Source organism: Bombina bombina, chromosome 4, assembly GCF_027579735.1.
Source record: "Bombina bombina isolate aBomBom1 chromosome 4, aBomBom1.pri, whole genome shotgun sequence".
Classification (NCBI taxonomy): Eukaryota; Metazoa; Chordata; class Amphibia; order Anura; family Bombinatoridae; genus Bombina; species Bombina bombina.
In genome coordinates, this window is record NC_069502.1 from 1,236,694,304 (window position 1) to 1,236,722,063 (window position 27,760).

Here is a 27,760-nt window from a genome sequence, read left to right on the forward strand (position 1 = left end):
AAAGTCCATTTGTTCATCAAAATCTAGATTCTCTGAGGCTGACTGCGTGGAGATTGAACGTTTAGACTTAGCCAAGAGAGGTTTCTCTGAGAGTGTCATTGATACCATGTGCTGCTGGCAGCCATTTTACTCACCTCTCTTCCTGACTCTGGTGCATACTGTGTGATGCTGCTCATTTCCTGCACTTCCTTTTATGTCCAGACTGGTGTACATCATCCGTGTGTGACAGGATGCAGTCTCAGAATTGTGATGTCATCACTTATTATTTAAAGGGCCTCTGTTCAATATGCTTTGCCCTTGCATTGTCTCAGACCTGTTTGTGAGAGCTCCTGTGTATTACCTGGCTATCTGACGTCCCTCCTGGTTCCTGATCCCTGGCTTGTTCCTGACTCTGCTGTTCTCCTTGTTCCTGATTCCGGCTCGTCTAACTATTCGCTTTGGCTCCTGACTCGGCTCGTCTGACTACCAGTTCTGGTTTTGATTCCTGGCTTGTTATTTGACTTGTGGACTTTTTATTATTTTTTGCTATTAATAAAGGTGTGATTATTTTTGTACTTCTTGTCTCAGTCTGATTCCTGACATTACGCAAGGGCCATGAATCCTGATGGTGCTAATAATCCACCTTTACCTGCCATAATTTCCAGGATGGATGAACAGGATCACCGTTTGGATCAATTTGCACTATCCCTGCAAACCCTGCTGACTCGCACTGCACATTTGGACCAAAGTGTCCCGCAAGTTATGGCTGCTCCTCTTTCCACTGCTGCACCTAGTCCTACCAGGAGCATGTCCTGTTCTGCACCTCTACCTCAGCGATATGAAGGCGATCCTATTTAGTGCAGAGGGTTTTTGAACCAGGTGGGCATTTACTTTGAGATGTTACTTCAGGCGTTTCCCTCTGACAGAGCTAAGGTGGGATTTCTCATCTCGTTACTCTCTGACACAGCTCTGCCTGGGCTAATCCCTTGTGGGAGACTAATAAACCTGTGATTTCAAATTACCCTGAATTTATGGCCTCCTTTCGAAGGGTATTTGATGTTCCGGCTCGCTCCTCCTCTGCTGCTAAGCGACTCATGTCCATTCAGCAAGGTACTAGATCTGTTGCTCAGTATGCCATTGAGTTCCGTACGCTTGCCGCAGAGGTAGGTTGGAACAATGAAGCCCTTGTTGCCGCCTTCTTTCATGGGCTCTCTGATGCGATTAAGGATGAAGTTGCTGCCAGAGATTTACCAGAAGATCTCAAGGCGTTGGTGTCTTTTTTGATCCTAATTGACATCAGACTAAGTGAGAGGCCCTCTTTCAAGGAGCGCTTGCGGAAGCCTCCTGTTCCGTTGTCTCCTACGTGTTCATTCCCACCCATGCCTCCCTCTCCTCCCATGCCGCCTGGTCCCGAGTCACCAGGTACTGCTGAGCCGATGCAGTTGGGAGTCACGCGTCTCTCTGCGGCGGAGAGGGCCTTTAGGAGGAGGAAGGGGCTCTGCCTCTATTGTGGGTTACAGGGCCACCTTTTGAAGTCTTGTCCTACACAGCCGGGAAATGCTCACACCTAAGGTCCTGTCGGGGGCAGATCTTGGGTGGTTTATCCTCGTCCCCGGAACTGCTAAAGGAGAAACCTTTGGTCACGGTTGTCCTTTCCTGGGTGGACTCCTCCATAGTCACCCAGGCTCTTGTTGACTCCGGTGCTGCAGGCTTTTTCATTGACAGTTCTTTTGTATCAAAGCACTCCATTCCTGTTTTGCCTCGGTCCGTTCCTAACCCTGTCCTGCCTTTCGTTCTTGGGGTTGATGCGTCTGAGACTGGAGTAGGTGCCCTCTTGTCTCAACGTCCTACGCCTGACGGTTCCTTGCATCCGTGTGGTTTTTTCTCTAAGAAATTGTCTCCAGCGGAGTGCAATTATGAAATTGGCGACAGGGAATTACTAGCCATAATTTTGGCACTCAAGGAATGGAGGGATCTTCTCAAGGGTACTAGCGTGCCAGTGCTCATTCTTACTGACCACAAGAATTTAACTTATCTATCTGAAGCAAAACGTGTGTCGCCCGACAGGCCTGATGGGCGCTATTTATGTCTAGGTTTAATTATGTGGTCTCCTACCTGCCTGGTAGTAAGAATGTTAGGGCTGATGCCCTCTCTCAGCAATTTTCACCTCTGTCCAAGGAGGAGTCTGTACCTACTCCAGTTATACCTCCTGACCATATTTTGGCTACCATACGTACTAATTTGACTTATCCCTTGGGGGAGGAGATCCTGGCTGCACAAACCAATGCACCTCCTGAGAAACCTAGTGGTAAGTGTTTTGTTCCTGAGAATCTTCGAACTAAACCTTTGCACACTTACCACTATCCTAAAGCTGAAGGTCACCCAGGCAAGAACCAAATGATTTGGTCTGTCACTCGACAATTCTGGTGGCCAGCTCTTTGTTCTGATGTTGCTGCATATGTTGCCTCCTGCTCAGTTTGTGCACAGAATAAGACTCCTTGACGTCTTCATGTGGGTCTTCTTCAACCTATTGCTAATGGTGAGCATACTTGGACACATCTTTCCATGGACTTCATTGATGAGCTCCCTGTTTCCAATGGCAATACTTTTATCCTTATGGTGGTTGACCGTTTTTCTAAAATGTCACATTGCATTCCCTTGAAGAAGTTGCCTACCTGTCAGGAGCTTGCTTCAATTTTTGCTCAGGAGGTCTTCCGTTTATATGGGTTACCCAAGGAGAGATAGTGTCGGACCGGGGTAGCCAGTTTGTCTCCAGATTTTGGCGTTCCTTTTGTGCTCAAATGGGGATCCAGCTTTCCTTCTCCTCGGCATATCACCCTCAATCCAATGGGGCTGCAGAACGGTCTAATCAAGCTCTGGAACAGTACCTCCGTTGCTATGTCTCAGATCACCACAATAATTGGTGTGAACTGTTACCTTGGGCAGCGTTTGCTCGTAATGGTGCTATTAATGCTTCCTCCAAGTTATCCCCGTTCAAGGCGAATTATGGGTTTCAACCATCCTTGTTGCCCGATTCATTCATGTCTCAGGGTATTCCAGCTTTGGAGGAGCATCTCTGGCAACTCCGTTCCACGTGGGTGCAGATTCAGGATTGCCTTCATCGTTCTATGCAGCGCCAAAAGTTCCAGGCTGATCGTAGGCGTCTGCCCGTGCCTTCCTACCAGGTTGGTGAGAGAGTTTGGCTGTCCTCCCGCAACTTGAACCTTCGTGTGCCTTCCAATAAACTGGCTCCCTGTTATGTTGGTCCTTTTCGAATACTCTGACGGGTCAATCCTGTGGCCTACGCTCTTGACCTTCCTCCTGCAATGCACATCTCCAATGTTTTCTCCTGTTAAGTGTAGTCAGTCCACGGGTCATCCATTACTTATGGGATATTAACTCCTCCCCAACAGGAAGTGCAAGAGGATCACCCAAGCAGAGCTGCTATATAGCTCCTCCCCTCTACGTCACACCCAGTCATTCTCTTGCACCCAACTAATAGATAGGATGTGTGAGAGGACTGTGGTGATTAAACTTAGTTTTTATATCTTCAATCAAAAGTTTGTTATTTTAAACGGCACCGGAGTGTGTTGTTTTCTTCTCAGGCAGAATTTGAAGAAGAATCTACCTGAGTTTTTGTGTATGATCTTAGCGGACGTAACTAAGATCCATTTGCTGTTCTCGGCCATTCTGAGGAGTAAGGTAACTTCAGATCAGGGGACAGCGGGCAGGTTCACCTGCAAAGAGGTATGTTGCAGTATATTATTTTCTAAGGAATGGAATTGACTGAGAAAATACTGCTAATACCGATATAATGTAAGTACAGCCTTAAATGCAGTAGTAGCAACTGGTATCAGGCTGATATGTATATATGTTTACACTTAAGTATTTCTGGAGAATGGCACTTCACTGGGAAAATACTGTATGCATATAACTTTTAGCCTAACTTGCAGTGTGAGCGACTAGCAGCAGGCTTTTAATGACATTTCATAAATTAGATTTTAAACGTTTGCTGGCATGTTAAATCGTTTAATTATCTGAGGTACTTGGTGAAAAATTGTTTTGGGCGTTATTTTCCACATGGCTGTTGTTTGTTTTAAATTAAAACAGTTTACTGAGCTTCCCTCACTGTTGTAGTGTGAGTGGGAGGGGCCTATTTTGGCGCTTTTACTACGCATCAGAAATTCAGTCACAGTCTGCCTTTTTCTCCCTGCATGATCCAGGACGTCTCCACAGAGCTCAGGGGTCTTCAAAACTAGTTTTGAGGGAGGTAATCACTCACAGCAGACCTGTGAGACTGTGCTTTGACTGTGATAAAAACGCTTATATTTTCAATTGTTATCCGTTTTTTCTGATATTAAGGGTTAATCATCCATTGCTAATGAGTGCAATCCTTTACTAAATTTGGTTTCTATAAATAATCCGGTTCATTGTTATTCAACTGTGACAGTTTTTTTGTGTGCTTCTTAAAGGCACAGTAACGTTTTACATATTGCTTGTAAATTTAGTTGAAAAGTATTTCCAAGCTTGCTAGTCTAATTGCTAGTTTGTTTAAACATGTCTGACACAGAGGAATCTCTTTGTGCAATATGTTCAAAAGCCAAGGTGGAGCCCAATAGAAATGTATGTACTAATTGCATTGATGCTACTTTAAATAAAAGTCAATCTGTACATGTTAAGCAACATTCACCAGACAACGAGGGGGAAGTTATGCCGACTAACTTGCCTCACGTGTCAGTACCTGCATCTCCCGCTCAGGAGGTGCGTGATATTGTAACGCCAAGTACATCAGGGCGGCCATTACAAATCACTCTACAAGACATGGCTAATGTTATGACTGAAGTTTTGTCTAAATTGCCAGAACTTAGGGGTAAACGAGATCACTCTGGGATGAGAACACAGTACGCTGATAATGCTAGGGCCATGTCTGATACTGCGTCACAATTTGCAGAGCATGAGGACGGAGAGCTTCATTCTGCGGGTGACGGATCTGATCCAAATAAACTGGATTCAGACATTTCAAATTTTTAAGTTTAAGCTGGAAAACCTCCGTGTATTACTAGGGGAGGTGTTAGCGGCTCTGAATGATTGTAACACAGTTGCAATCCCAGAGAAAATGTGTAGGTTGGATAAATATTTTGCGGTACCGACGAGTACTGACGTTTTTCCTATACCTAAGAGACTTACTGAAATTGTTACTAAGGAGTGGGATAGACCCGGTGTGCCTTTCTCACCCCCTCCTATATTCAGAAAAATGTTTCCAATAGACGCCACCACACGGGACTTATGGCAAACGGTCCCTAAGGTGGAGGGAGCAGTTTCTACTTTAGCTAAGCGTACCACTATCCCGGTGGAGGATAGTTGTGCCTTTTCAGATCCAATGGATAAAAAGTTAGAGGGTTACCTTAAGAAAATGTTTGTTCAACAAGGTTTTATATTACAACCCCTTGCATGCATTGCGCCTGTCACGGCTGCGGCAGCATTTTGGTTTGAGTCTCTGGAAGAGACCCTTGACTCAGCGCCATTGGATGAGATTTCACACAAGCTTAAAACCCTTAAGCTAGCTAATTCATTTATTTCTGATGCCGTAGTACATTTAACTAAACTTACGGCTAAGAATTCCGGATTCGCCATTCAGGCACGCAGAGCGCTGTGGCTAAAATCCTGGTCAGCTGATGTAACTTCTAAATCGAAATTACTTAACATACCTTTCAAGGGGCAGACTTTATTCGGGCCCGGTTTGAAAGAAATTATGGCTGATATTACGGGAGGTAAAGGCCATGCCCTGCCTCAAGACAGAGCCAAACCTAGGGCTAGACAGTCTAATTTTCGTGCCTTTCGTAACTTCAAGGCAGGAGCAGCATCAACTTCCTCTGCTCCAAAACAGGAAGGAGCTGTTGCTCGCTACAGACAAGGCTGGAAACCTAACCAGACCTGGAACAAGGGCAAGCAGGCCAGAAAACCTGCTGCTGCCCCTAAGACAGCATGAAGTGAGGGCCCCCGATCCAGAAACGGATCTAGTGGGGGGCAGACTCTCTCTCTTCGCCCAGGCTTGGGCAAGAGATGTCCAGGATCCCTGGGCATTGGAGATCATATCTCAGGGATATCTTCTGGACTTCAAAGCTTCTCCTCCACAAGGGAGATTTCACCTTTCAAGGTTGTCAACAAACCAGATAAAGAAAGAGGCGTTTCTACGCTGTGTACAAGACCTTTTACTAATGGGAGTGATCCACCCAGTTCCGCGGTCGGAACACGGACAAGGGTTTTACTCAAATCTATTTGTGGTTCCCAAAAAAGAGGGAACCTTCAGACCAATATTGGATTTAAAGATCCTAAACAAATTCCTAAGAGTTCCATCGTTCAAGATGGAAACTATTCGGACAATCTTACCCATGATCCAAAGAGGTCAGTACATGACCACAGTGGATTTAAAGGATGCTTACCTTCACATACCGATTCACAGAGAACATTACCGGTATCTAAGGTTTGCCTTCCTAGACAGGCATTACCAGTTTGTAGCTCTTCCCTTCGGGTTGGCTACGGCTCCAAGAATCTTTACAAAGGTTCTGGGCTCTCTTCTGGCGGTACTAAGACCGCAAGGAATTTCGGTAGCTCCGTACCTAGACGACATTCTGATACAAGCGTCAAGCTTCCAAACTGCCAAGTCTCATACAGAGTTAGTACTGGCATTTCTAAGGTCGCATGGGTGGAAAGTGAACGAAGAGAAGAGTTCTCTCTTACCACTCACAAGAGTTCCCTTCTTGGGGACTCTTATAGATTCTGTAGAAATTAAAATTTACCTGACAGAGGACAGGTTAACAAAGCTTCTAAATGCTTGCCGTGTCCTTCATTCCATTCAACACCCGTCAGTGGCTCAATGCATGGAGGTAATCGGCTTAATGGTAGCGGCAATGGACATAGTTCCTTTTGCACGCCTGCACCTCAGACCGCTGCAATTGTGCATGCTAAGTCAGTGGAATGGGGATTACTCAGATTTGTCCCCTACGCTGAATCTGGATCAAGAGACCAGAGATTCTCTTCTATGGTGGCTTTCTCGGCCACATCTGTCCAGGGGGATGCCCTTCAGCAGGCCAGACTGGACAATTGTAACAACAGACGCCAGCCTACTAGGTTGGGGCGCTGTCTGGAATTCCCTGAAGGCTCAGGGATCATGGACTCAAGAGGAGAGTCTCCTTCCAATAAACATTCTGGAATTGAGAGCAGTTCTCAATGCCCTTCTGGCTTGGCCTCAGTTAGCAACTCTGAGGTTCATCAGGTTTCAGTCGGACAACATCACGACTGTGGCTTACATCAACCATCAGGGAGGTTCAAGGAGTTCCCTAGCGATGATGGAAGTATCAAAGATAATTCGCTGGGCAGAGTCTCACTCTTGCCACCTGTCAGCGATCCACATCCCAGGAGTGGAGAACTGGGAGGCGGATTCCTAAGTCGCCAGACTTTTCATCCGGGGGAGTGGGAACTTCATCCGGAGGTCTTTGCCCAAATACTTCGGCGTTGGGGCAAACCAGATATGGATCTCATGGCGTCTCGCCAGAACGCCAAGCTTCCTTGTTACGGGTCCAGGTCCAGGGACCCGGGAGCGGTCCTGATAGATGCCTTGACAGCACCTTGGACCTTCAGGATGGCTTATGTGTTTCCACCCTTCCCGATGCTTCCTCGTTTGATTGCCAGGATCAAACAGGAGAAAGCATCAGTGATTCTAATAGCGCCTGCATGGCCACGTAGGACCTGGTATGCAGATCTAGTGGACATGTCATCCTGTCCACCTTGGTCTCTGCCTCTGAGACAGGACCTTCTAATTCAGGGTCCTTTCAAACATCAAAATCTAATTTCTCTGAAGCTGACTGCATGGAAATTGAACGCTTGATTTTATCAAAGCGTGGATTTTCGGAGTCAGTAATTGATACCTTAATACAGGCTAGGAAACCTGTTACCAGGAAAATTTACCATAAGATATGGCGTAAATACTTACACTGGTGCGAATCCAAGAACTACTCATGGAGTAAGGTCAGGATTCCTAGGATATTGTCTTTTCTACAAGAAGGCTTAGAAAAGGATTTATCTGCAAGTTCTTTAAAGGGACAGATTTCAGCTCTGTCCATCCTTTTACACAAACGTCTGTCAGAAGTTCCAGACGTTCAGGCTTTTTGTCAGGCTTTGGCTAGGATTAAGCCTGTGTTTAAGACTGTAGCTCCACCGTGGAGCTTAAATTTAGTTCTTAACGTTTTACAGGGTGTTCCGTTTGAACCCCTTCATTCCATTGATATCAAGCTGTTATCTTGGAAAGTTCTGTTTTTAATGGCTATTTCCTCGGCTCGTAGAGTCTCTGAGTTATCAGCCTTACATTGTGATTCCCCTTATCTGATTTTTCATTCAGATAAGGTAGTTCTGCGTACTAAACCTGGGTTCTTACCTAAGGTAGTTACTAACAAGAATATCAATCAAGAGATTGTTGTTCCACCATTGTGCCCTAACCCTTCTTCAAAGAAGGAACGACTTCTGCACAATCTAGACGTAGTCCGTGCCCTGAAATTTTATTTACAGGCAACTAAAGATTTTCGCCAAACTTCTTCCCTGTTTGTCGTTTATTCTGGACAGAGGAGAGGTCAAAAAGCATCTGCTACCTCTCTATCCTTTTGGCTTCGTAGCATAATACGTTTAGCCTATGAGACTGCTGGACAGCAACCTCCTGAAAGGATTACAGCTCATTCTACTAGAGCTGTGGCTTCCACTTGGGCCTTTAAGAATGAGGCCTCTGTTGAACAGATTTGCAAGGCTGCAACTTGGTCTTCTCTTCATACTTTTTCCAAATTTTCCAAATTTGACACTTTTGCTTCTTCGGAGGCTGTTTTTGGGAGAAAGGTTCTTCAGGCAGTGGTTCCTTCCGTATAAAGATCCTGCCTGTCCCTCCCGTCATCCGTGTACTTTAGCTTTGGTATTGGTATCCCATAAGTAATGGATGACCCGTGGACTGACTACACTTAACAGGAGAAAACATAATTTATGCTTACCTGATTAATTCCTTTCTCCTGTAGTGTAGTCAGTCCACGGCCCGCCCTGTTTTTTATGGCAGGTCTAAATTTTTAAATTATACTCCAGTCACCACTGCACCCTATAGTTTCTCCTTTCTCGTTTGGTTTTCGGTCGAATGACTGGGTGTGACGTAGAGGGGAGGAGCTATATAGCAGCTCTGCTTGGGTGATCCTCTTGCACTTCCTGTTGGGGAGGAGTTAATATCCCATAAGTAATGGATGACCCGTGGACTGACTACACTACAGGAGAAAGGAATTTATCAGGTAAGCATAAATTATGTTTTTCATGTCTCCCTCTTGAAACCATTGGTTTGTAATCGGTTTACCACTGTGTTGCCTCGTCCCCGCCCTATCTTTGTTGACAACCATGAGGAGTATGGGGTCAGTAGCATTATTGACTCTCGTATGTCCAGGGGCCGCGTACAGTATTTGGTTCACTGGAGGGGCTATGGTCCGGAGGAGCGTTCATGGGTTCCCTCCTCTGATGTTCATGCTCCCGCCCTCCTCCATGCCTCCATGCCCATTTCCCCAATAAGCCTTTTGTCCTCCCGCGGGGGCGGGGTCGTTGAGGGGAGGGTACTTTCAGGGTTTTTTCCCTGATCTGTTTGCCATGTGCTGCTGGCAGCCATTTTACTCACCTCTCTTCCTGACTCTGGTGCATACTGTGTGATGCTGCTCATTTCCTGCACTTCCTTTTGTGGCCAGACTGGTGTACATCATCCGTGTGAGACAGGATGCAGTCTCAGAATTGTGATGTCATCGCTTATTATTTATGTTTAAATATTCTTTATTGAAGTTATACAAACAAAATTTGTGTAACACAAATACAACAAGATCTGTAATGTTATCACGTAGTATGTAAGGAAACATGGTAATCCCCTGAGCGATCGTTGTCAGAAAAAAAAATAAACAACTGACCCATATTCAGGAAGGGTTCTTATCCTGATCAACTTTGGGTGTGGAATAACATAAGTCTCTATAATGTGAACCAGAGAGTATTAAACTTCTAATTCCTGAGATTCAGAAATTTTTTATACCAACCACATATCTCCAAGTTTACTCTGTTATGTGTTAAATGTGTCTATAAGGGTTTTCAATCACTTATTATTTAAAGGGCCTCTGTTCAGTATGCTTTGTCCTTGCGTTGTCTCAGACCTGTTTGTGAGAGCTCCTGTGTATTACCTGGCTGTCTGACGTCCCTCCTGGTTCCTGATCCCTGGCTTGTTCCTGACTCTGCTGTTCTCCTTGTTCCTGATTCTGGCTCGTCTGACTATTCGCTTTGGCTCCTGACTCGGCTCGTCTGACTACCAGTTCTTGTTTTGATTCCTGGCTTGTTATTTGACTTGTGGACTTTTTATTATTTTTTGCTATTAATAAAGGTGTGATTATTTTTGCACTTCTTGTCTCAGTCTGATTCCTGGTACCCTGACAGGTGTGAAGAGCATTTTTTCTTCTGCCACAGAGTTAAGGTTGCCAGGATCTTATCTTTTCTCCAGGATGGGCTGGAGAAGGGCGCTTCTGCTAGTTCCCTGAGGGGACAGATTTCGTCTCTGTCGGTTTTAATGCACAAGAGACTGGCTTAGCTTCCAGATCTGCAGTCCTTTGTTAAGGCTCTGATTAGGATCAGACTTGTGTTTAGATCTGGGGCTCCTCCTTGGAGACTAAATCTTGTTCTTTGGGTTTTGCAACAGGTTCCGTTTGAGCCTCTGCATTCCGTTGACATTAAATTGTTATCTTGGAAGGTTCTCTTTTTATCGGCTATTGCCTCTGCGCGCAGAGTTTTTGAGATCTCTGCTTTGCAATGTGAGCCCCCTTATCTGATTTTTCTTGCAGATAAGGCAGTTTTACGTACTAAATTAGGGTTTCTTCCTAAGGTTGTGTCAGATCGCAACATCAATCAGGAGATTGTGGTTCCTTCCTTGTGTCCTAATCCTCCTTTATCGAAGGAACGCTTACTTCACAATTTGGATGTGGTTCGCGCCTTGAAGTTCTATCTTGAGGCTACTAAGGAGTTAAGACAATCTTACTCTTTGTTTGTTGTCTATTCGGGGAAGCGTAAGGGGCAGTTGGCTACTTAGACTTCCCTATCTTTTTGGTTAAGAAATGTCATCCGCTTAGCTTACGAGACAGTGGGACATCGTCCTCCTGAGAGGATAACGGCTTATTCCAGTAGAGCAGTGGCTTCCTCTTGGGCCTTTAAGAACAAGCCCTCTATGGATCAGATTTGTAAGGCGGCAACCTGGTCCTCCTTACATACTTTTTCAAAATTGTACAAGTTTGATGTTTTTGCTTCGGCTGAAGCAGCTTTCGGGAGAAAAATTTTGCAGGCTGTGGTGCCCTCAGAATTAGGGTCTGCCTCTTCTTTTTTGTTCCCTCCCGTTATTCATTCAGTGTCCTCTGGAGCTTGGATATAGTTTACCTAACAGTAAGGAATGAAGCCGTGGACTATCCGTATCTTAGGAAGGAAAACATAATTTATGCTTACCAGATAAATTCCTTTCATTCCGGATAGGGAGAGTCCACAGCCCCCACACATTTTTTCCTGTCTATGGGCGGTCTCCTATTATTTATTTTTATTCTTCTGGCACCATTTATACTCTGTTTCTCCTACTTTTCCTTGTTCCCTCGGCAGAATGACTGGGGTAATGAGGAAGTGGGAGGGATATTTAAGCCTTTGGCTGGGGTGTCTTTGCCTCCTCCTAGTGGCCAGGTGTTGTATTTCCCAACAGGAAGGAATGAAGCCGTGGACTCTCCCTATCTGGAAGGAAAGGAATTTATCTAGTAAACATAAATTATGTTTTTTTCAGGAAGCTTTGCTTCAGTCTGTTCCAGATCCCTGGGTTCTAAATATAGTTTCTTAGGGTTACCGGATAGGTTTCAGAAAAAGGCCTCCCAGAGAAAGGTATATTCTGTCCAATGTTCCAAAGGATCCTTTGAAAGCTCAAGGCTTTTTTCAGTCATTTTCAGATCTAGAATCTATGGGAGTGATTGCTCCTGTTCCGTTTTTGGAAAAAAGTGATGGGTTTTTATTCAAATTTTTTCATTGTTCCAAAGAAGGAGGGAACGTTCTTACCAGTTATTGATCTAAAAGCTCTGAACAATTTTGTCAGAGTTCCTGCTTTCAAAATGAGGACTATTCAGACTTCTGCCTTTTGGTCAGCACGGTCAGTTTATGTCCACAATAGATTGAAATGATGCTTATCTTCATGTTCCTATCCACAGGAAACATTATCAGGCTCTGGGTTTGCCTTTCTAGACAAGGATTACCATTTGGCCTGGCTACAGCTCCAATCATTTTCTCAAAGGTTATTGGTGCCCTTCTGTCTATGTTCAGGGTATTGCCGTGTTCCCCTACCTAGACGATATCTTTGTTCAAGCTCCATGTCTACATTTAGCAGAATTTTATACCATGGTTGGAAGATGTTTTGTCTGGCTTTCAGCACTACTCGTTTAGCACTAGGAAAGGGAGGACAAACACAAAATACAGTGTTTTATTATGATATGACATATTTTCACGAGGCAGCAGATAATTTCAGTTTGAGTGGCATTCAATGCAATATTACGTTAAGCAATGTAAAACAATCAATATACTTAGCTTCAAGTATGAATTTCAGCGTACAGTAGCAAGACCAGTCCACAGTACAGCAGCCTGGAGTGATCTTATTCTCATAGTCCCAATAATTCCCCAAATGAGATGTCCAATGCACTCTCTAATTAAACTTGCTGTATTTAGTAGGTGTGTGTAAAAGTCTTCCCCTGAAATTTAGCCATTCTTCTAAGATTTTATTATTAAACAAGCTTCTTTCACAGACAGTTCACCCCACTCCCCCATTACTTGTTAGATAAGATGCTGTGTAGGAACAGACATTGTAAAACACAAAGTAGTACACATTACATGTCTAACGTTTTTAAAGGCATTTCTATTAAAGGGATATATGGGCTAAACATGTGCTAAACACATACGCCTAGATTTAGAGTTCTGCGTTAGCCGTCAAAACCAGCGTTAAGGGATCCTAACGCTGCTTTTTACCGCCCGCTGGTATTTAGAGTCAGTCAGGAAAGGGTCTAACGCTCACTTTCCAGCCGCGACTTTTCCATACCGCGGATCCCCTTACGCCAATTGCGTATCCTATCTTTTCAATGGGATCTTCCTAACGCCGGTATTTAGAGTCTTGGCTGAAGTGAGCGTTACAAATCTAACGACAAGACTCCAGCCGCAGAAAAAAGTCAGGAGTTAAGAGCTTTCTGGGCTAACGCCGGTTCATAAAGCTCTTAACTACTGTGCTCTAAAGTACACTAACACCCATAAACTACCTATGTGCCCCTAACCCGAGGTCCCCCCACATCGTCGCCACTCTAATAATTTTTTTAACCCCTATTCTGCCGACCGCACACCGCCGCCACCCACATTATCCCTATGTACCCCTAATCTGCTGCCCCTAACATCGCCGACCCCTACATAATATTTATTAACAGAGAAACAAACAGTGAACGCAGCCAGCCGGTCATCCGAAAAAACGGAAGTCAATCCATAGATCAAACCGCGTAGCAAAGCGGCATGGAAAAGAGTCCCAAAAGCAACTGCATGCACGGAGAGCCGTAGCCGGAGAGCAGAGGATCAGGTGCCAATAGTGAAGAGGAAAAAGGATGGCAGGCTCTCAATTCAGAAACTTGAATAAAAAACTGAAAATGTATTAGGCAGTTTAAAAAGGGTATACAACAGACAATGCAGGGTGCATTGTTTTATCTGCCATGTCTGTTGTATACCCTTTTTAAACTGCCTAATACATTTTCAGTTTTTTATTCAAGTTTCTGAATTGAGAGCCTGCCATCCTTTTTCCTCTATAATATTTATTAACCCCTAATCTCCCCCCCCCCCCCAACGTCGCCGCTACCTTACCTACACTTATTAACCCCTAATCTTCCGACCGGACCTAGCCGCCACTATAATAAATTTATTAACCCCTAAACCGCTGCACTCCCGCCTCGCAAATCCTATAATAAATAGTATTAACCCCTAATCTGCCGACCGGACCTCGCCGCTACCCTAATAAATGTATTAACCCCTAAAGCTAAGTCTAATCCTAACACCCCCCTAAGTTAAATATAATTTTTATATAATGAAATAAATTAAATATTATTAACTAAAGTCTTCCTATTTAAAACTAAATACTTACCTGTAAAATAAACCCTAATATAGCTACAATATAACGAATAATTATATTATAGCTATTTTAGGATTTATATTTATTTTACAGGCAACTTTGTATTTATTTTAACTAGGTACAATAGCTATTAAAAAGTTATTAACTATTTAATAACTACCTTGTTAAAATAATTACAAAATTACCTTTAAAATAAATCCTAACCTAAGTTACAATTAAACCTAACACTACACTATCAATAAATAAATTAAATCAATTAACTACAATTACCTACAATTAAATAAACTAAACTAAATTACAAAAAAACAAACTCTAACTTACAAAAAATAAAAAAAGATTACAAGAATTTTAAGCTAATTACACCTACTCTAAGCCCCCTAATAAAATAACAAAACCCCCCAAAATAAAAAAAATCCCTACCCTAATCTAAATTAAAATAGTTAACAGCTCTATTACCTTACCAGCCCTTAAAAGGGCTTTTTGCGGGGCATGCCCCAAAGAAATCAGCTCTTTTGCCTGTAAAAAAAACACAATACCACCCCCCAACATTACAACCCACCACCCACATACCCCTACTCTAACCCAAACCCCCTTAAATAAACCTATTATTCGTACAATCACTATTATTCAAGTAATACATACAATCACTGCTAGTCTGGTAAAGCGTACAATCAGCACTAGGCAGGAAATACATACAATGAGTGTTAGTCAGGTAATATAATACATACAATCAGCGCTAGTCAGGTAATATGTACAATAGGTACAATCAGCGCTAGTCAGGTAATGCTTACAATCAGTACTAGTCAGGTAATACAATACATACAATCAGCGCTAGTCAGGTAATGCATACAATCGGCACTAATCATGTAATACATTCAATCAGCACTTGTCAGGTAATGTGTACAATCAGTGCTATTCAGGTAATATGTACAATCAGTGCTATTCAGGTAATATGTACAATCAGCGCTAGTCAGGTAATACGTACAATCAGCACTAGTCAGGTAATACAATATGTACAATCAGTACTAGTCATTTAATACAATACATACAATCAGCACTAGTCAGGTAATATGTACAATCAGTGCTAGTCAGGTAATACGTACAATCAGCACTAGTCAAGTAATATGTACAATAATCGCTAGTGGGGTAATACAAACAAATAGCACTAGTCAGGTAATGCAATCAGCACTAGTCAGCTAATACGTACAATCAGTGCTAGTCAGGTAATACGTACAATCAGCGCTAGTCAGGTAATACAATACTTACAATTACTACTAGTCAGGTAATACAATATGTGCAATCAGCATTAGTCAGGTAATATGTACAGTCAGCGCTAGTCAGGTAATACGTACAATCAGCACTAGTCAGGTAATATGTACAATCAGCGCTAGTCAGGTAATACAATACATACAATCAGTGCTAGTCAGGTAATACAATCAGCGCTAGTCAGGTAATACAATACATACAATCAGTGCTATTCAAGTAATATGTACAATCAGTGCTATTCAGGTAATATGTACAATCAGCGCTAGTCAGGTAATACAATATGTACAATCAGTACTAGTCATTTAATACAATACATACAATCAGCACTAGTCAGGTAATATGTACAATCAGCACTAGTCAAGTAATATGTACAATAATCGCTAGTCGGGTAATACAAACAAATAGCACTAGTCAGGTAATGCAATCAGCACTAGTCAGCTAATACATACAATCAGCGCTAGTCAGGTAATACTTACAATCAGCACTAGTAAGGTAATATGTACAATCAGTGCTAGTCAGGTAATATGTACAATCAGTGCTAGTCAGGTAATACGTACAATCAGCGCTAGTCAGGTAATACAATACTTACAATCACTACTAGTCAGGTAATACAATATGTGCAATCAGCATTAGTCAGGTAATATGTACAGTCAGCGCTAGTCAGGTAATATGTACAATCAGCGCTAGTCAGGTAATACAATACATACAATCAGTGCTAGTCAGGTAATACAATCAGCGCTAGTCAGGTAATATGTACAATCAGCTCTAGTCAGGTAATATGTACAATCAGCGCTAGTCAGGTAATACAATTCATACAGTCAGCACTAGTCAGGTAACATGTACAATCATCACTAGTCAGGTAATATGTACAATCAGCGCTAGTCAGGTAATACAATACATACAATCAGTGCTAGTCAGGTAATACAATCAGCGCTAGTCAGGTAATATGTACAATCAGCTCTAGTCAGGTAAAATGTACAATCAGCTCTAGTCAGGTACTATGTACAATCAGTGCTAGTCAGGTGATGCAATACGTACAATAAGTACTAGTCAGGTAATACAATATGTACAATCAGCACTAGTCAGGTAATACGTACAATCAGCGCTAGTCAGGTAACACGTACAATCAGCACTAGTCAGGTAATACGTACAATCAGCACTAGTCAGGTAATATGTAAAAACAATGCTAGTCAGGTAATACGTACAATCAGCGCTAGTCAGGTAATACAAGCAATCAGCACTAGTCAGGTAATGTAATCAGCACTAGTCAGCTAATACGTACAATCAGCACTAGTCAGGCAATATGTACAATCAGCGCTAGTCAGGCAATATGTACAATCAGCGCTAGTCAGGTAATATGTACAATCAGCGCTAGTCAGGTAATACGTACAATAAGCGCTAGTCAGGTAATACGTACAATTAGCGCTAGTCAGGTAATACAATCAGCACTAGTCAGCTAATACGTGCAGTCAGCGCTAGTCAGGTAATACTTACAATCAGCACTAGTCAGGTAATATGTACAATCAGCTCTAGTCAGGCAATATGTACAATCAGCGCTAGTCAGGTAATATGTACAATCAGCGCTAGTCAGGTAATATGTACAATCAGCGCTAGTCAGGTAATACGTACAATCAGCGCTAGTCAGGTAATACGTACAATTAGCGCTAGTCAGGTAATACAATCAGCACTAGTCAGCTAATACGTGCAGTCAGCGCTAGTCAGGTAATACTTACAATCAGCACTAGTCAGGTAATATGTACAATCAGCTCTAGTCAGGCAATATGTACAATCATCAGGTGTGCACTGGGCTCTTGTGCCTAACTAGAGAGCCTTATCATCTTGTATAATTACAGTAACCCTAGGTAGTTTCCATAGTAACACTCTACTGACTGAGGTGAATGGTAATGTTGGTGTATTTATCAACAGCAATTGCCACAAACGTGTTACTTATTATGATTATGAATATTAATAATTATAGCAGTATAAAATTATTGTCCGCAATATCTCTAATTAATGTAGTAGAATCTTATCAGTACGCTTCAGTGAAATACCAACTCTCTGTAGTGTACTCCAAAGTAACACTATTAAAATGTCTATACATTTGTCAATAAAATTATTAGAAAAATTAATATTTAATCTCAATTTAAAATATTCTTAAATTCTGACCAGTTAATCTCTATGAACACATTAATTATACGTATATAGTAACTGAATATCACCTATGATCAGATATATATATATATCAATTGGTTAATACAATATTAAAATATAATGCTGGCTATAAAAATATTCAGATTAATTACTATTCAATTACATTGTCTGGTACCTCAGTATTATTGACATAATATTTCTATAAATTAACCTAACTCAAAATGAATCACTTATTAAATATCACACATGAATTATACTAGAACAATTTATATATAGTAAGAAAGTTTAACCAATTTAATATACATAACTTATTTAACAACGTTTGAACTCCCCTATGTCCAAAGCTCACAATGAAATCTTAGCTTAACTCCCACAATCTAATGTTATTTTCATAGAAATATAATTCACTATTTTAGACCAAGATAATCTAATAATACTTCAAATAATCAACCAGAGATTGTTACACAATTTTATCAGCTTAACATATACCAATTAATATAGCATTAGATAGTTCCAGCTTAGCCACAACAACTAGTGTAATTTCTAAAATATATCACGGTAACCCAAACTAATTTATAAATATTAATGCCTGACCCTTTTCTCAATAATAATTGACTTAGCGTTAGTATATTTAATATATGAAATACACTAGTCTATTTAATACTACGGTTGCAATTATAAAGTAGATCTTTAAATACCAGCTTCAATTAAATGACAGTAATAAAGAATATATTTGCTTTAAAATATTACAAACATAGAAACATAGATATTGACGGCAGATAAGAGCCATAGGCCCAGCAAGTCTGCCCGACCTTACCTAACAGTATAAACTTATCTAGTTCGTAGGATAGCCCTATGCTTGTCCCATGCATTTTTAAAGTCCCCCACAGTGTTTGTTGCTACTACCTCTTGAGGAAGTTTATTCCATAAATCAATCACTCTTTCTGTAAAGAAGCTTCCTCAAATTACTCCTGAATCTACTACCCTTTAGCTTGAGCTCATGACCCCTTGTTCTTGAATTTTCCATTTTATGTAAAATACCCACAGCCTCAGTTTTACTAAACCCTTTAATGTACTTGAAAGTTGCTATCATATCACCTCTTTCCCTTCTCTCCTCTACGCTATGCATATTTAGGTCATTGAGCCTATCCTGGTAAGTTTTATTTTTTAGACCATGTACCATTTTGGTAGCCCTCCTTTGCACAGATTCAAGTTTGTTAATATCCTTCTGAAGATATGGCCTCCAGAACTGCACACAATACTCAAGATGAGGCCTAACTAATGATCTATAAAGTGGCATAAGAACCTTACTATTTCTGCTGCAAATACCTCTACCAATACATCCAAGCATTCTGCTAGCCTTACTCGCTGCATTACTACATTGTTTACTAAGTTTTAAATCATCTGAAATAATAATTCCCAAGTCCTGTTCCTCGTCTGTAACAGTCAGTAAAGTGTCATTGAGTCTGTAATTAACATTTGGATTTTTCTTCTCTAAATGCATTATTTTACACTTTGCTGTGTTAAACTTTAGATCCCAGTTGTTTGTCCAATCCTCCAATTGTTATATATCACTTCTCAATATAACAACATCAAACTGCTTGTTACATTACCAGCAAACCAATTTGAGAGTTCAATATTCCAGATATTTCTTATGGTCATACGTGAAGGTATCACTATTTTGCAAGGGTACAGGTTAGAGAGTATGTCTCTTGCCGAAAGAGAGTTTTCCAGCCAGGATCCAGAGAAAGTAGGCCCAAACGGTGTGTATCTCTGTTTTACAAAGTGAGTCTGTCCTTTTCTTGCATAGTGTGGCAGCTTATATCAGTGATAAACCACTCCTTCATTCTAAATCATTCCAGAGAATCTGGATACGCCCTTTGAGTCAGAGCTCATCTCTCACAGGTTACTGGGGAATTGCCATTTGGTTATCCAATCCCCATAATTGAATTTCTTTGGCTGCAATTCTCATATTGAACACTGGGGAACAACAGGCGTAGGAATGTAGGTTCATTTGTCAAAAGACATTAACTGTTTAAATATATCTATATATATGCATATGCATGACATGACATAATATGACACCCACCCATACAAATGCCCTTTTCAGGGCAATCGGTAGCTTAGGTTTTTGTTAGAGTTAGGTTTTTACATATATATATACATATGCATGACATTACATTATATGACACCCCCCTCCCTGCTGCATTACTTTCTTTTACAAGATATGACGAGTCCACGGATTTCATCCTTACTTATGGGATTACTCCTCCTGTTTAGCAGGAAGTGGCAAAGAGCACCACAGCAGAGCTGCATATATAGCTCCTCCCTTCCCCTCCCCCCCAGTCATTCTCTTTGCCTGTGTTAGTGATAGGAAGAGATAAAGTGAGGTGTTAGTTTAGATTCTTCAATCAAGAAGTTTTTTATTTTAAAATGGTGCCAGTGAGTACTATTTTCCTCAGGGAGAAATCGTCAGTCTATAACTTCCCAAGACTAGTGGAGACATTTTATTTTTCTGCCCTGATGTTGATGATCTTAGCAAACGTTATCTAAGATCCATGCTGGTTCCCACAGAGCGGTTGAAGGTAGTGTAAAGAAACATCTTCAGTGTGGAGAACCGTGTCATGCTACAAGCAGCATTGAATAATGTTCAGTCATTTGTTTCTGGGGAGACTTGATGCATCAGAACAGGGTGACATTATTCCCTATCTGGGGAGGGGTAATCAGTACGCACTATATGTATGGAAATGGTGTACCTGGAATTCCCTTTATGTTGATTGCTAAATATGTCTGAGGACTTCATTTAGGATATTAACTGTGGGCTAAACGCTGGGAGATGCGGTTGCTGGCTAAGGGCTAGCTTTGGCATATAATGATAACTGTCCTGAGAGAGTGCAAGTTTTTTCTCATGAGCTGTTACGTTTGGTGATTGAGCATCATGTTTATTTCTGGTGTATGTAAGAGGGGCACATGGCGTATATAGTTTATTTTGAGAACCGACATGTTGTTTTTCTAACTACCCATGCGGGTCTATGTAAGGCTAGAGTTACGCCCATGATGGGTGGGGCCTAATTTTGCGTGCTCAGCCGTGCGGATAGACAGCAAGGTCCTGAGCTCCGGTGGGGCCTAGGTTAGTTTGCCTAACGAAGAGGCTTAGGAGCTACTGCAGCAGATTCAGAGTGTTCTGGGGGCAGGTAGGCGCCGCAGCAGAGCTGTGGCGAGGTGCAGAGGCCTGAATCGATATAAATTTATTATAACTAATAAAATCGAGTTAAATTGATATATAATATATGTAAGCAAATTGGTGCAATATTGTTAGACTATTTTGGACACATAAGGATTGTTTTTATTGCTGCAAACGTTGTTTTGGAGATAACAGAAAAATTGTTGCGCTTTTATTATTTAAAGGCACAGTACGTTTTTTTAGTTCAAAATTTTTGTCTATGTAATTTAACTTCAGAGCTCAATATATCAAGTAAAGAACGACTATTATTGCTATTGCTAGTCTGTTTAACATATCTGAACTTGAGGAAAATACTTGTTCTATGTGTTTAGATGCCATTGTGGAACCCCCTCTTACTTTTTGTCCCTGATGTACTGAAAGGGCCTTACAATGTAAAGAGCGGATTTTCTTTAAGGAAAGTGTGCCTAAGGATGCTTCTCAGTCTGATGAGAATCAGGGTATGCCGCTACTTTCTCCCCAAGAATCACAACCTTTAACGCCCACCCAAGCGACGCCGGGTTCTTCAACCGCGTCTACTTCATTTACTCTGCAGGATATGGCTGCAGTTATGTCATCTACCCTTACAGAGGTTTTATCTAAGTTGCCAGTGTTACAGGGCAAACGCAGCAGGACAGAAGTCAATTTGAATACTGCGACCTCTGATGCTTTGTTGGCTATTTCCGATGTACCCTCACAGGGATCTGATTTGGGGGTCAGGGAACTTCTGTCTGAATTTTCTGATTTGGGAAGTGTGTTACCTCAGACGGACTCGAACGTCATGTCCTTTAGATTTAAGCTTGAACACCTCCGCCTGTTGCTTCGGGAGGTTTTAGCGACTGTGGATGACTGTGACTCTATTGTGGTACCACCAGAGAAATTGTGCAAAATGGACAAATACTTAGAGGTTCCTGCTTACTCTGATGTTTTTCCGGTTCCTAAGAGAATCTCGGAAATTATTACACGGGAATGGGAAAGACCGGGTATCCCGTTCTCACCTTCTCCTAATTTTAAGAAAATGTATCCCATATCTGACACTGTCTCACGAAATCAAAGCTATAACAACAAGCGGTTAATCACGGACCGCAGGTAGAAAACCGCTAAAGAAACATCTCAGGAGGAGCGGTCACATCAACAGCAGGCGATCGGTCACTGACCGAAAGGAGGATCATCTACAATTGAAAGTTACTAAGCAAGGATCCAGGAAGAAAAACGGTGACATAAATCACCACAACACCAACATATATAGCTAAAGCCCAGACATCAGAAAACATTTGTTGGGGATCATTTGCTTTATACCACGGACTCACCAGTATAGTGTAATCAGGCAGATACACTATAAGGTAACATTGGATGTCATAATATTCTAACGAAAGACAATCTATATCTTAGACCACTGTGTTACTCACTCTGTGAACATATATTGCAAGAAGTGTATAAAATACTAAGCTATATTCATCCCCATATAACGGAAGATAGATTTACTGTAAAGTGTATACTAGAATCATGAGAACAACTTGTGTAAATGGTCTTTTAGAAACATTTTAACCAAATATATCAATTTGTATGACTGTATAACATATAGATAAATTTGTATATCTTTTATCAATCAAACTAATATAGAAGGCACCGGTGTCAGGTTTTTAAACCGTTTTTAAACTGTTTTACAATGTTTTAAAAGGAATATCAATAAAACTGTACACAATTTTATCTCAATTTTAGTTTAGTGTTCTTTTTTACAAGAGGAATATATAGATAGAGGTGTGTCTAATGACCTGCAATTTTTAAAAAAACTAGATACAACATTATTGGGAATAGCAATTTGAATTGCGCCACCTTACACTACAATTTAAATACTTAGAGGTGCCTGCTTACTCTGATGTTTTTCCGGTTCCTAAGAGAATCTCAGAAATTATTACACGGGAATGGGAAAGACCGGTTATCCCGTTCTCACCTTCTCCTGATTATAAGAAAATGTATCCCATATCTGACACTGTTCGGGACTCTTGGCAAACAGTCCTTAAGGTGGAGGGACCTATATCTACACTGGCTAAGCGTACAACTATTCCTATTGAAGACAGTTGTACCTTCAAAGACCCTATGGATAAGAAATTGGAGGGTCTTCTAAAAAAGTTATTTATTCATCAGGGTTTCCTTTTACAACCAACAGCCTGCATTGTACCAGTTACCACTGCAGCGGCTTTCTGGTTTGATGCCTTAGAAGAGTCTCTTAAGACTGAGACTCCTTTAGAGGAAATTCTAGATAGAATTAAGGCTCTTAAGCTGGCTAATTCTTTTATTACGGACGCCGCCTTTCAGATTGCTAAGTTGGCGGCTAAGAATGCCGGATTTGCCATTTTAGCGCGTAGAGCGTTATGGTTAAAATATTGGTCTGCTGATGTGTCATCTAAGTCAAAGCTTTTGGCTATTCCTTTCAAAGGGAAAACCCTATTCAGGCCTGACTTGAAAGAAATCATTTCTGACATCACGGGAGGTAAGGGTCATCTCCTACCTCAGGATAAAGCAGCTAAACTGAGGGGTAAACAAAATAATTTTCGTAACTTCAAAGGAGTCCCTGCTTCTTCTTCCGCTAAACAGGAAGGGAATTTTGCACAAGCCAAGGCTGTCTGTAGACCCAACCAGGCTTGGAACAAAGGTAAACAACCCAAGAAGCCCACTGCTGCTCCCAAGACAGCATGAAGGGGCGGCCCCCAATCCGGGACCGGATCTAGTAGGGGGCAGACTTTCTCTTTTTGCCCAGGCTTGGGTTAGAGATGTTCAGGACCCCTGGACACTGGAAATCGTGTCCCAAGGGTATCAACTGGAATTCAAAAATTCTCTCCCAAGGGGGAGGTTTCTTCTTTCACAATTGTCTGTAGACCAGATAAAAAGAGAGGCGTTCTTACGTTGTGTAAAATACCTCTCTACTATAGGAGTAATTTGTCCCGTTCCAATACTGGAACAGGGGCAGGGGTTTTACTCAAATCTTTTCGTGGTTCCCAAAAAAAGAGGGAACGTTCAAACCGATTTTAGATCTCAAGAGTCTAAACAAGTTTCTCAGAGTCCCATCCTTCAAAATGAAGACTATTTGAACAATTCTGCCATTGATCCAGGAGGGTCAATATATGACTACCGTGGACTTGAAGGATGCATACCTTCATATTCCTATCCACAAGGATCATCATCAGTTCCTAAGGTTTGCCTTCCTGGACAAACATTTTCAGTTCGTGGCTCTTCCCTTCGGGTTGGCCAAAGCACCCAGGATCTTCACGAAGGTTTTAGGGTCCCTTCTGGCGGTTCTCAGGCCGCGGGTATTGCAGTGGCGCCTTATCTAGACGATATTCTGATTCAAGCATCGTCTTACCATCTGACAAAGTCTCATACAGACATGGTTCTGTCCTTTCTGAGGACTCACAGGTGGAAAGTGAATCTAGAGAAAAGTTCACTAATTCCTCAGACAAGGGTTCCCTTCTTGGGAACTCTTATAGATTCCATATCCATGAAAATTTTCTTGACAGAGGTCAGAAAGTTAAAGATTCTGAATACATGCCGAGCCCTTCAGTCCAATCCTCGGCCATCAGTGGCCCAGTGCATGGAGGTAATTGGATTGATGGTGGCGGCAATGGACATCATTCCGTTTGCTCGTTTTCATCACAGACCACTACAACTGAACATGCTCAGACAGTGGAATGGAGATTATTCAAATTTGTCTCCTCAGATAGATCTGGATTAGGAGACAAGAGACTCTCTTCTTTGGTGGTTGTCTCAGGATCATCTGTCCCAAGGGACGTGCTTTCGCAGGCCCTCATGGGTGATGGTGACGACGGACGCCAGCTTTCTAGGTTGGGGTGCAGTCTGGAATTCCCTGAAGGCTTAGGGTGTGTGGACTCAGTCAGAGTCACTTCTTCCAATCAATATTCTGGAATTGAGAGTAATATTCAATGTGCTTCAAGCGTGGCCTCAGTCGGTTTCGGCCAAATTCATTCGCTTTCAGTCGGACAACATCACGACTGTGGCTTACATCAATCAGGGGGGAAAAAGGAGTTCCTTAGCGATAACAGAAGTATCCAAGATAATTCGGTGGGCGGAGGCCCACTCTTGTTATCTGTCAGCAATCTACATCCCAGGAGTGGACAACTGGGAAGCGGACTTTTTAAGCAGACAGACGTTTCATCCGGGGGAGTGGGAACTCCATCCGGAGGTCTTTGCCACTCTGATCATCAGATGGGGCAGACCGGAGTTGGTTCTGATGGCGTCTCGTCAGAATGCCAAGCTTCCAAGATACGGATCCAGGTCAAGGGATCCTCAGGCCGAACTGATAGATGCCTTGGCAGTGCCTTGGTCGTTCAACCTAGCTTATGTGTTTCCGCCGTTTGCTCTCCTGCCTCGGGTGATTGCTCGGATCAAACAGGAGAGGGCTTCAGTAATTCTAATCGCGCCTGCGTGGCCTCGCAGGACTTGGTATTTCTGATCTAGTGGACATGTCCTCTCTGCCACCGTGGAAGCTTCCATTGAGGCAGGACCTTCTCATTCAGGGACCCTTCCATCACCCAAATCTAGTTTCTCTGCAACTGACTGCTTGGAGATTGAACGCTTGATCTTATCTAAGCGGGGGTTCTCTGATTTGGTCATTGATACTTTGATTCAGGCACGTAAGCCTGTCACTAGAAAAATCTATCATAAGATATGGCGTAAATATCTTTTTTGGTGTGAATCCAAAGGCTGCTCATGGAGTAGAGTTAGGATTCCAAGGATTCTGTCCTTTCTCCAAGAAGGATTGGAGAAAGGGTTATCAGCGAGTTCCTTAAAGGGACAAATCTCTGCTTTGTCAATTTTGCTACACAAACGTTTGGCAGATGTTCCAGACGTTCAGTCTTTTTGTCAGGCTTTAACCAGAATTAAGCCTGTGTTTAGACCAATTGCTCCACCCTGGAGTTTGAATTTAGTTCTTAATGTTCTTCAAGGGGTTCCGTTTAAACCCATACATTCCATAGATATTAAGTTGTTATCTTGCAAAGTTTTGTTTTTGGTTGCTATTTCTTCTGCTTGTAGAGTTTCTGAGCTTTCAGCATTACAGTGTGATTCGCCTTATCTTATTTTCCATTCTGATAAGGTGGTTTTGCGTACCAAACCTGGTTTCCTTCCTAAGGTTGTTTCTAATAAGAATATTAATCAGGAAATTGTTGTTCCTTCATTGTGTCCTAATCCTTCTTCTAAGAAGGAGCGTATGTTGCATAACCTGGACGTGGTCCGTGCCCTGAAGTTTTACTTGCAGGCGATTTAAGGAATTTCGTCAATCATCTTCATTATTTGTTGTTTTTTCTGGAAAGCATAGGGGCCAAAAGGCTACGGCTACCTCTCTTTCTTTTTGGCTGAAGAGTATCATCCGTTTTGCATATGAGACTGCTGGACAGCAGCCTCCTGAAAGAATTATGGCTCATTCTACTAGGGCTGTGGCTTCCTCATGGGCATTTAAAAACAATGCTTCTGTTGAACAGATTTACAAGGCTGCGACTTGGTCGTCTCTTCACACTTTTTCCAAATTTTCCAAATTTGATACTTTTGCTTCTTCTGAGGCTGGTTTTGGGAGAAAGGTTCTTCAAGCAGTGGTGCCTTCCGTTTAGGTCTCTGTCTTGTCCCTCCCTTTCATCCGTGTCCTATAGCTTTGGTATTGTATCCCATAAGTAAGGATGAAATCTGTGGACTCGTCATATCTTGTAAAAGATAAGGAAATTTATGCTTACCTGATACATTTTTTCTTTTATGATATGACGAGTCCACGGCCCACCCTGTCATTTCTCAGACAGGTATTTATTTTTGTTAAACTTCAGTCACCTCTGGCTTTTCCTTTCTCTTCCTAACTTCGGTCGAATGACTGGAGGGGGAAGGAAGGGAGGAGCTATATATACAGCTCTGCTGTGGTGCTCTTTGCCACTAACTGCTAAACAGGAGGCGTAATCCCATAAGTAAGGATGAAATCCGTGGACTCGTCATATCGTAAAATAAATAAATTTATCAGGTAAGCATAAATTTCCTTTTTGTCGGGATTCCTTGCTGTTGGTGTCTGATTGCTACTCTCTTCCCTGCAGGAACATCACATTCTAGTCTATCTGATCACCTTTTCTGTTTCCTGCAGGGATTTTCCTATCCTTATTGTTGCCACCACGTCGTGTCCCCGTGACATTCCTGTAGATGTGCAGACATGCTTCCTCCATGAGGTTTCCCTAGAGTCACCAACTGAAGACCAGCGCTACTCCCTCCTGACTGCACTCACCTCTCCGCTACCACTCAGCAGAGACATCAACCTTGCGCATCTGGCTCGCAGGACAGCGGTGAGGGGTAGATTGGCACAGACAACTCTAGGGTTAACCATTGCATGAATGGCTGCCTGTATGCTCTTGTCACAGAGTGTGAATGAGGTTTGCTATCACTCTAGATCACTGCGTGTAATAATGTTTCTGTATATTTGTGTAGCAACAAATCATTGTGTATATTACTGTAGCTGGGGTGCAGTGTGTATATTACTGTAGCTGGGGTGCAGTGTGTATTTTACTGTAGCTGGGGTGCAGTGTGTGTATATTACTGTAGCTGGGGGTGCAGTGTGTATTTTACTGTAGCTGGGGGTGCAATGTGTATATTACTGTAGCTGGGGGTGCAGTGTGTATATATTACTGTAGCTGGGGGTGCAGTGTGTATATTACTGTAGCTGGGGTGCAGTGTGTATATTACTGTAGCTGGGGTGCAGTGTGTATATTACTGTAGCTGGGGGTGCAGTGTGTATATTATTGTAGCTGGGGTGCAGTGTGCATATATTACTGTAGCTGGGGTGCAGTGTGTATATTACTGTAGCTGGGGGTGCAGTGTGTATATTACTGTAGCTGGGGGTGCAGTGTGCATATATTACTGTAGCTGGGGTGCAGTGTGCA

General features: G+C 42.2%; 1 protein-coding gene across 1 annotated transcript in view; it reads left to right on the forward strand.

Moving 5' to 3' along the window:
- The window catches only part of PEX6 (peroxisomal biogenesis factor 6), a 548,800-nt gene that overhangs the window by 271,033 nt on the left and 250,007 nt on the right, over positions 1-27,760 (forward strand). Inside the window, exon 10 of the mRNA XM_053712827.1 lies at positions 26,971-27,166. Within this exon, the coding sequence (XP_053568802.1) occupies positions 26,971-27,166 (196 nt within the window). The remainder of the gene's footprint in view (positions 1-26,970; positions 27,167-27,760) is intronic.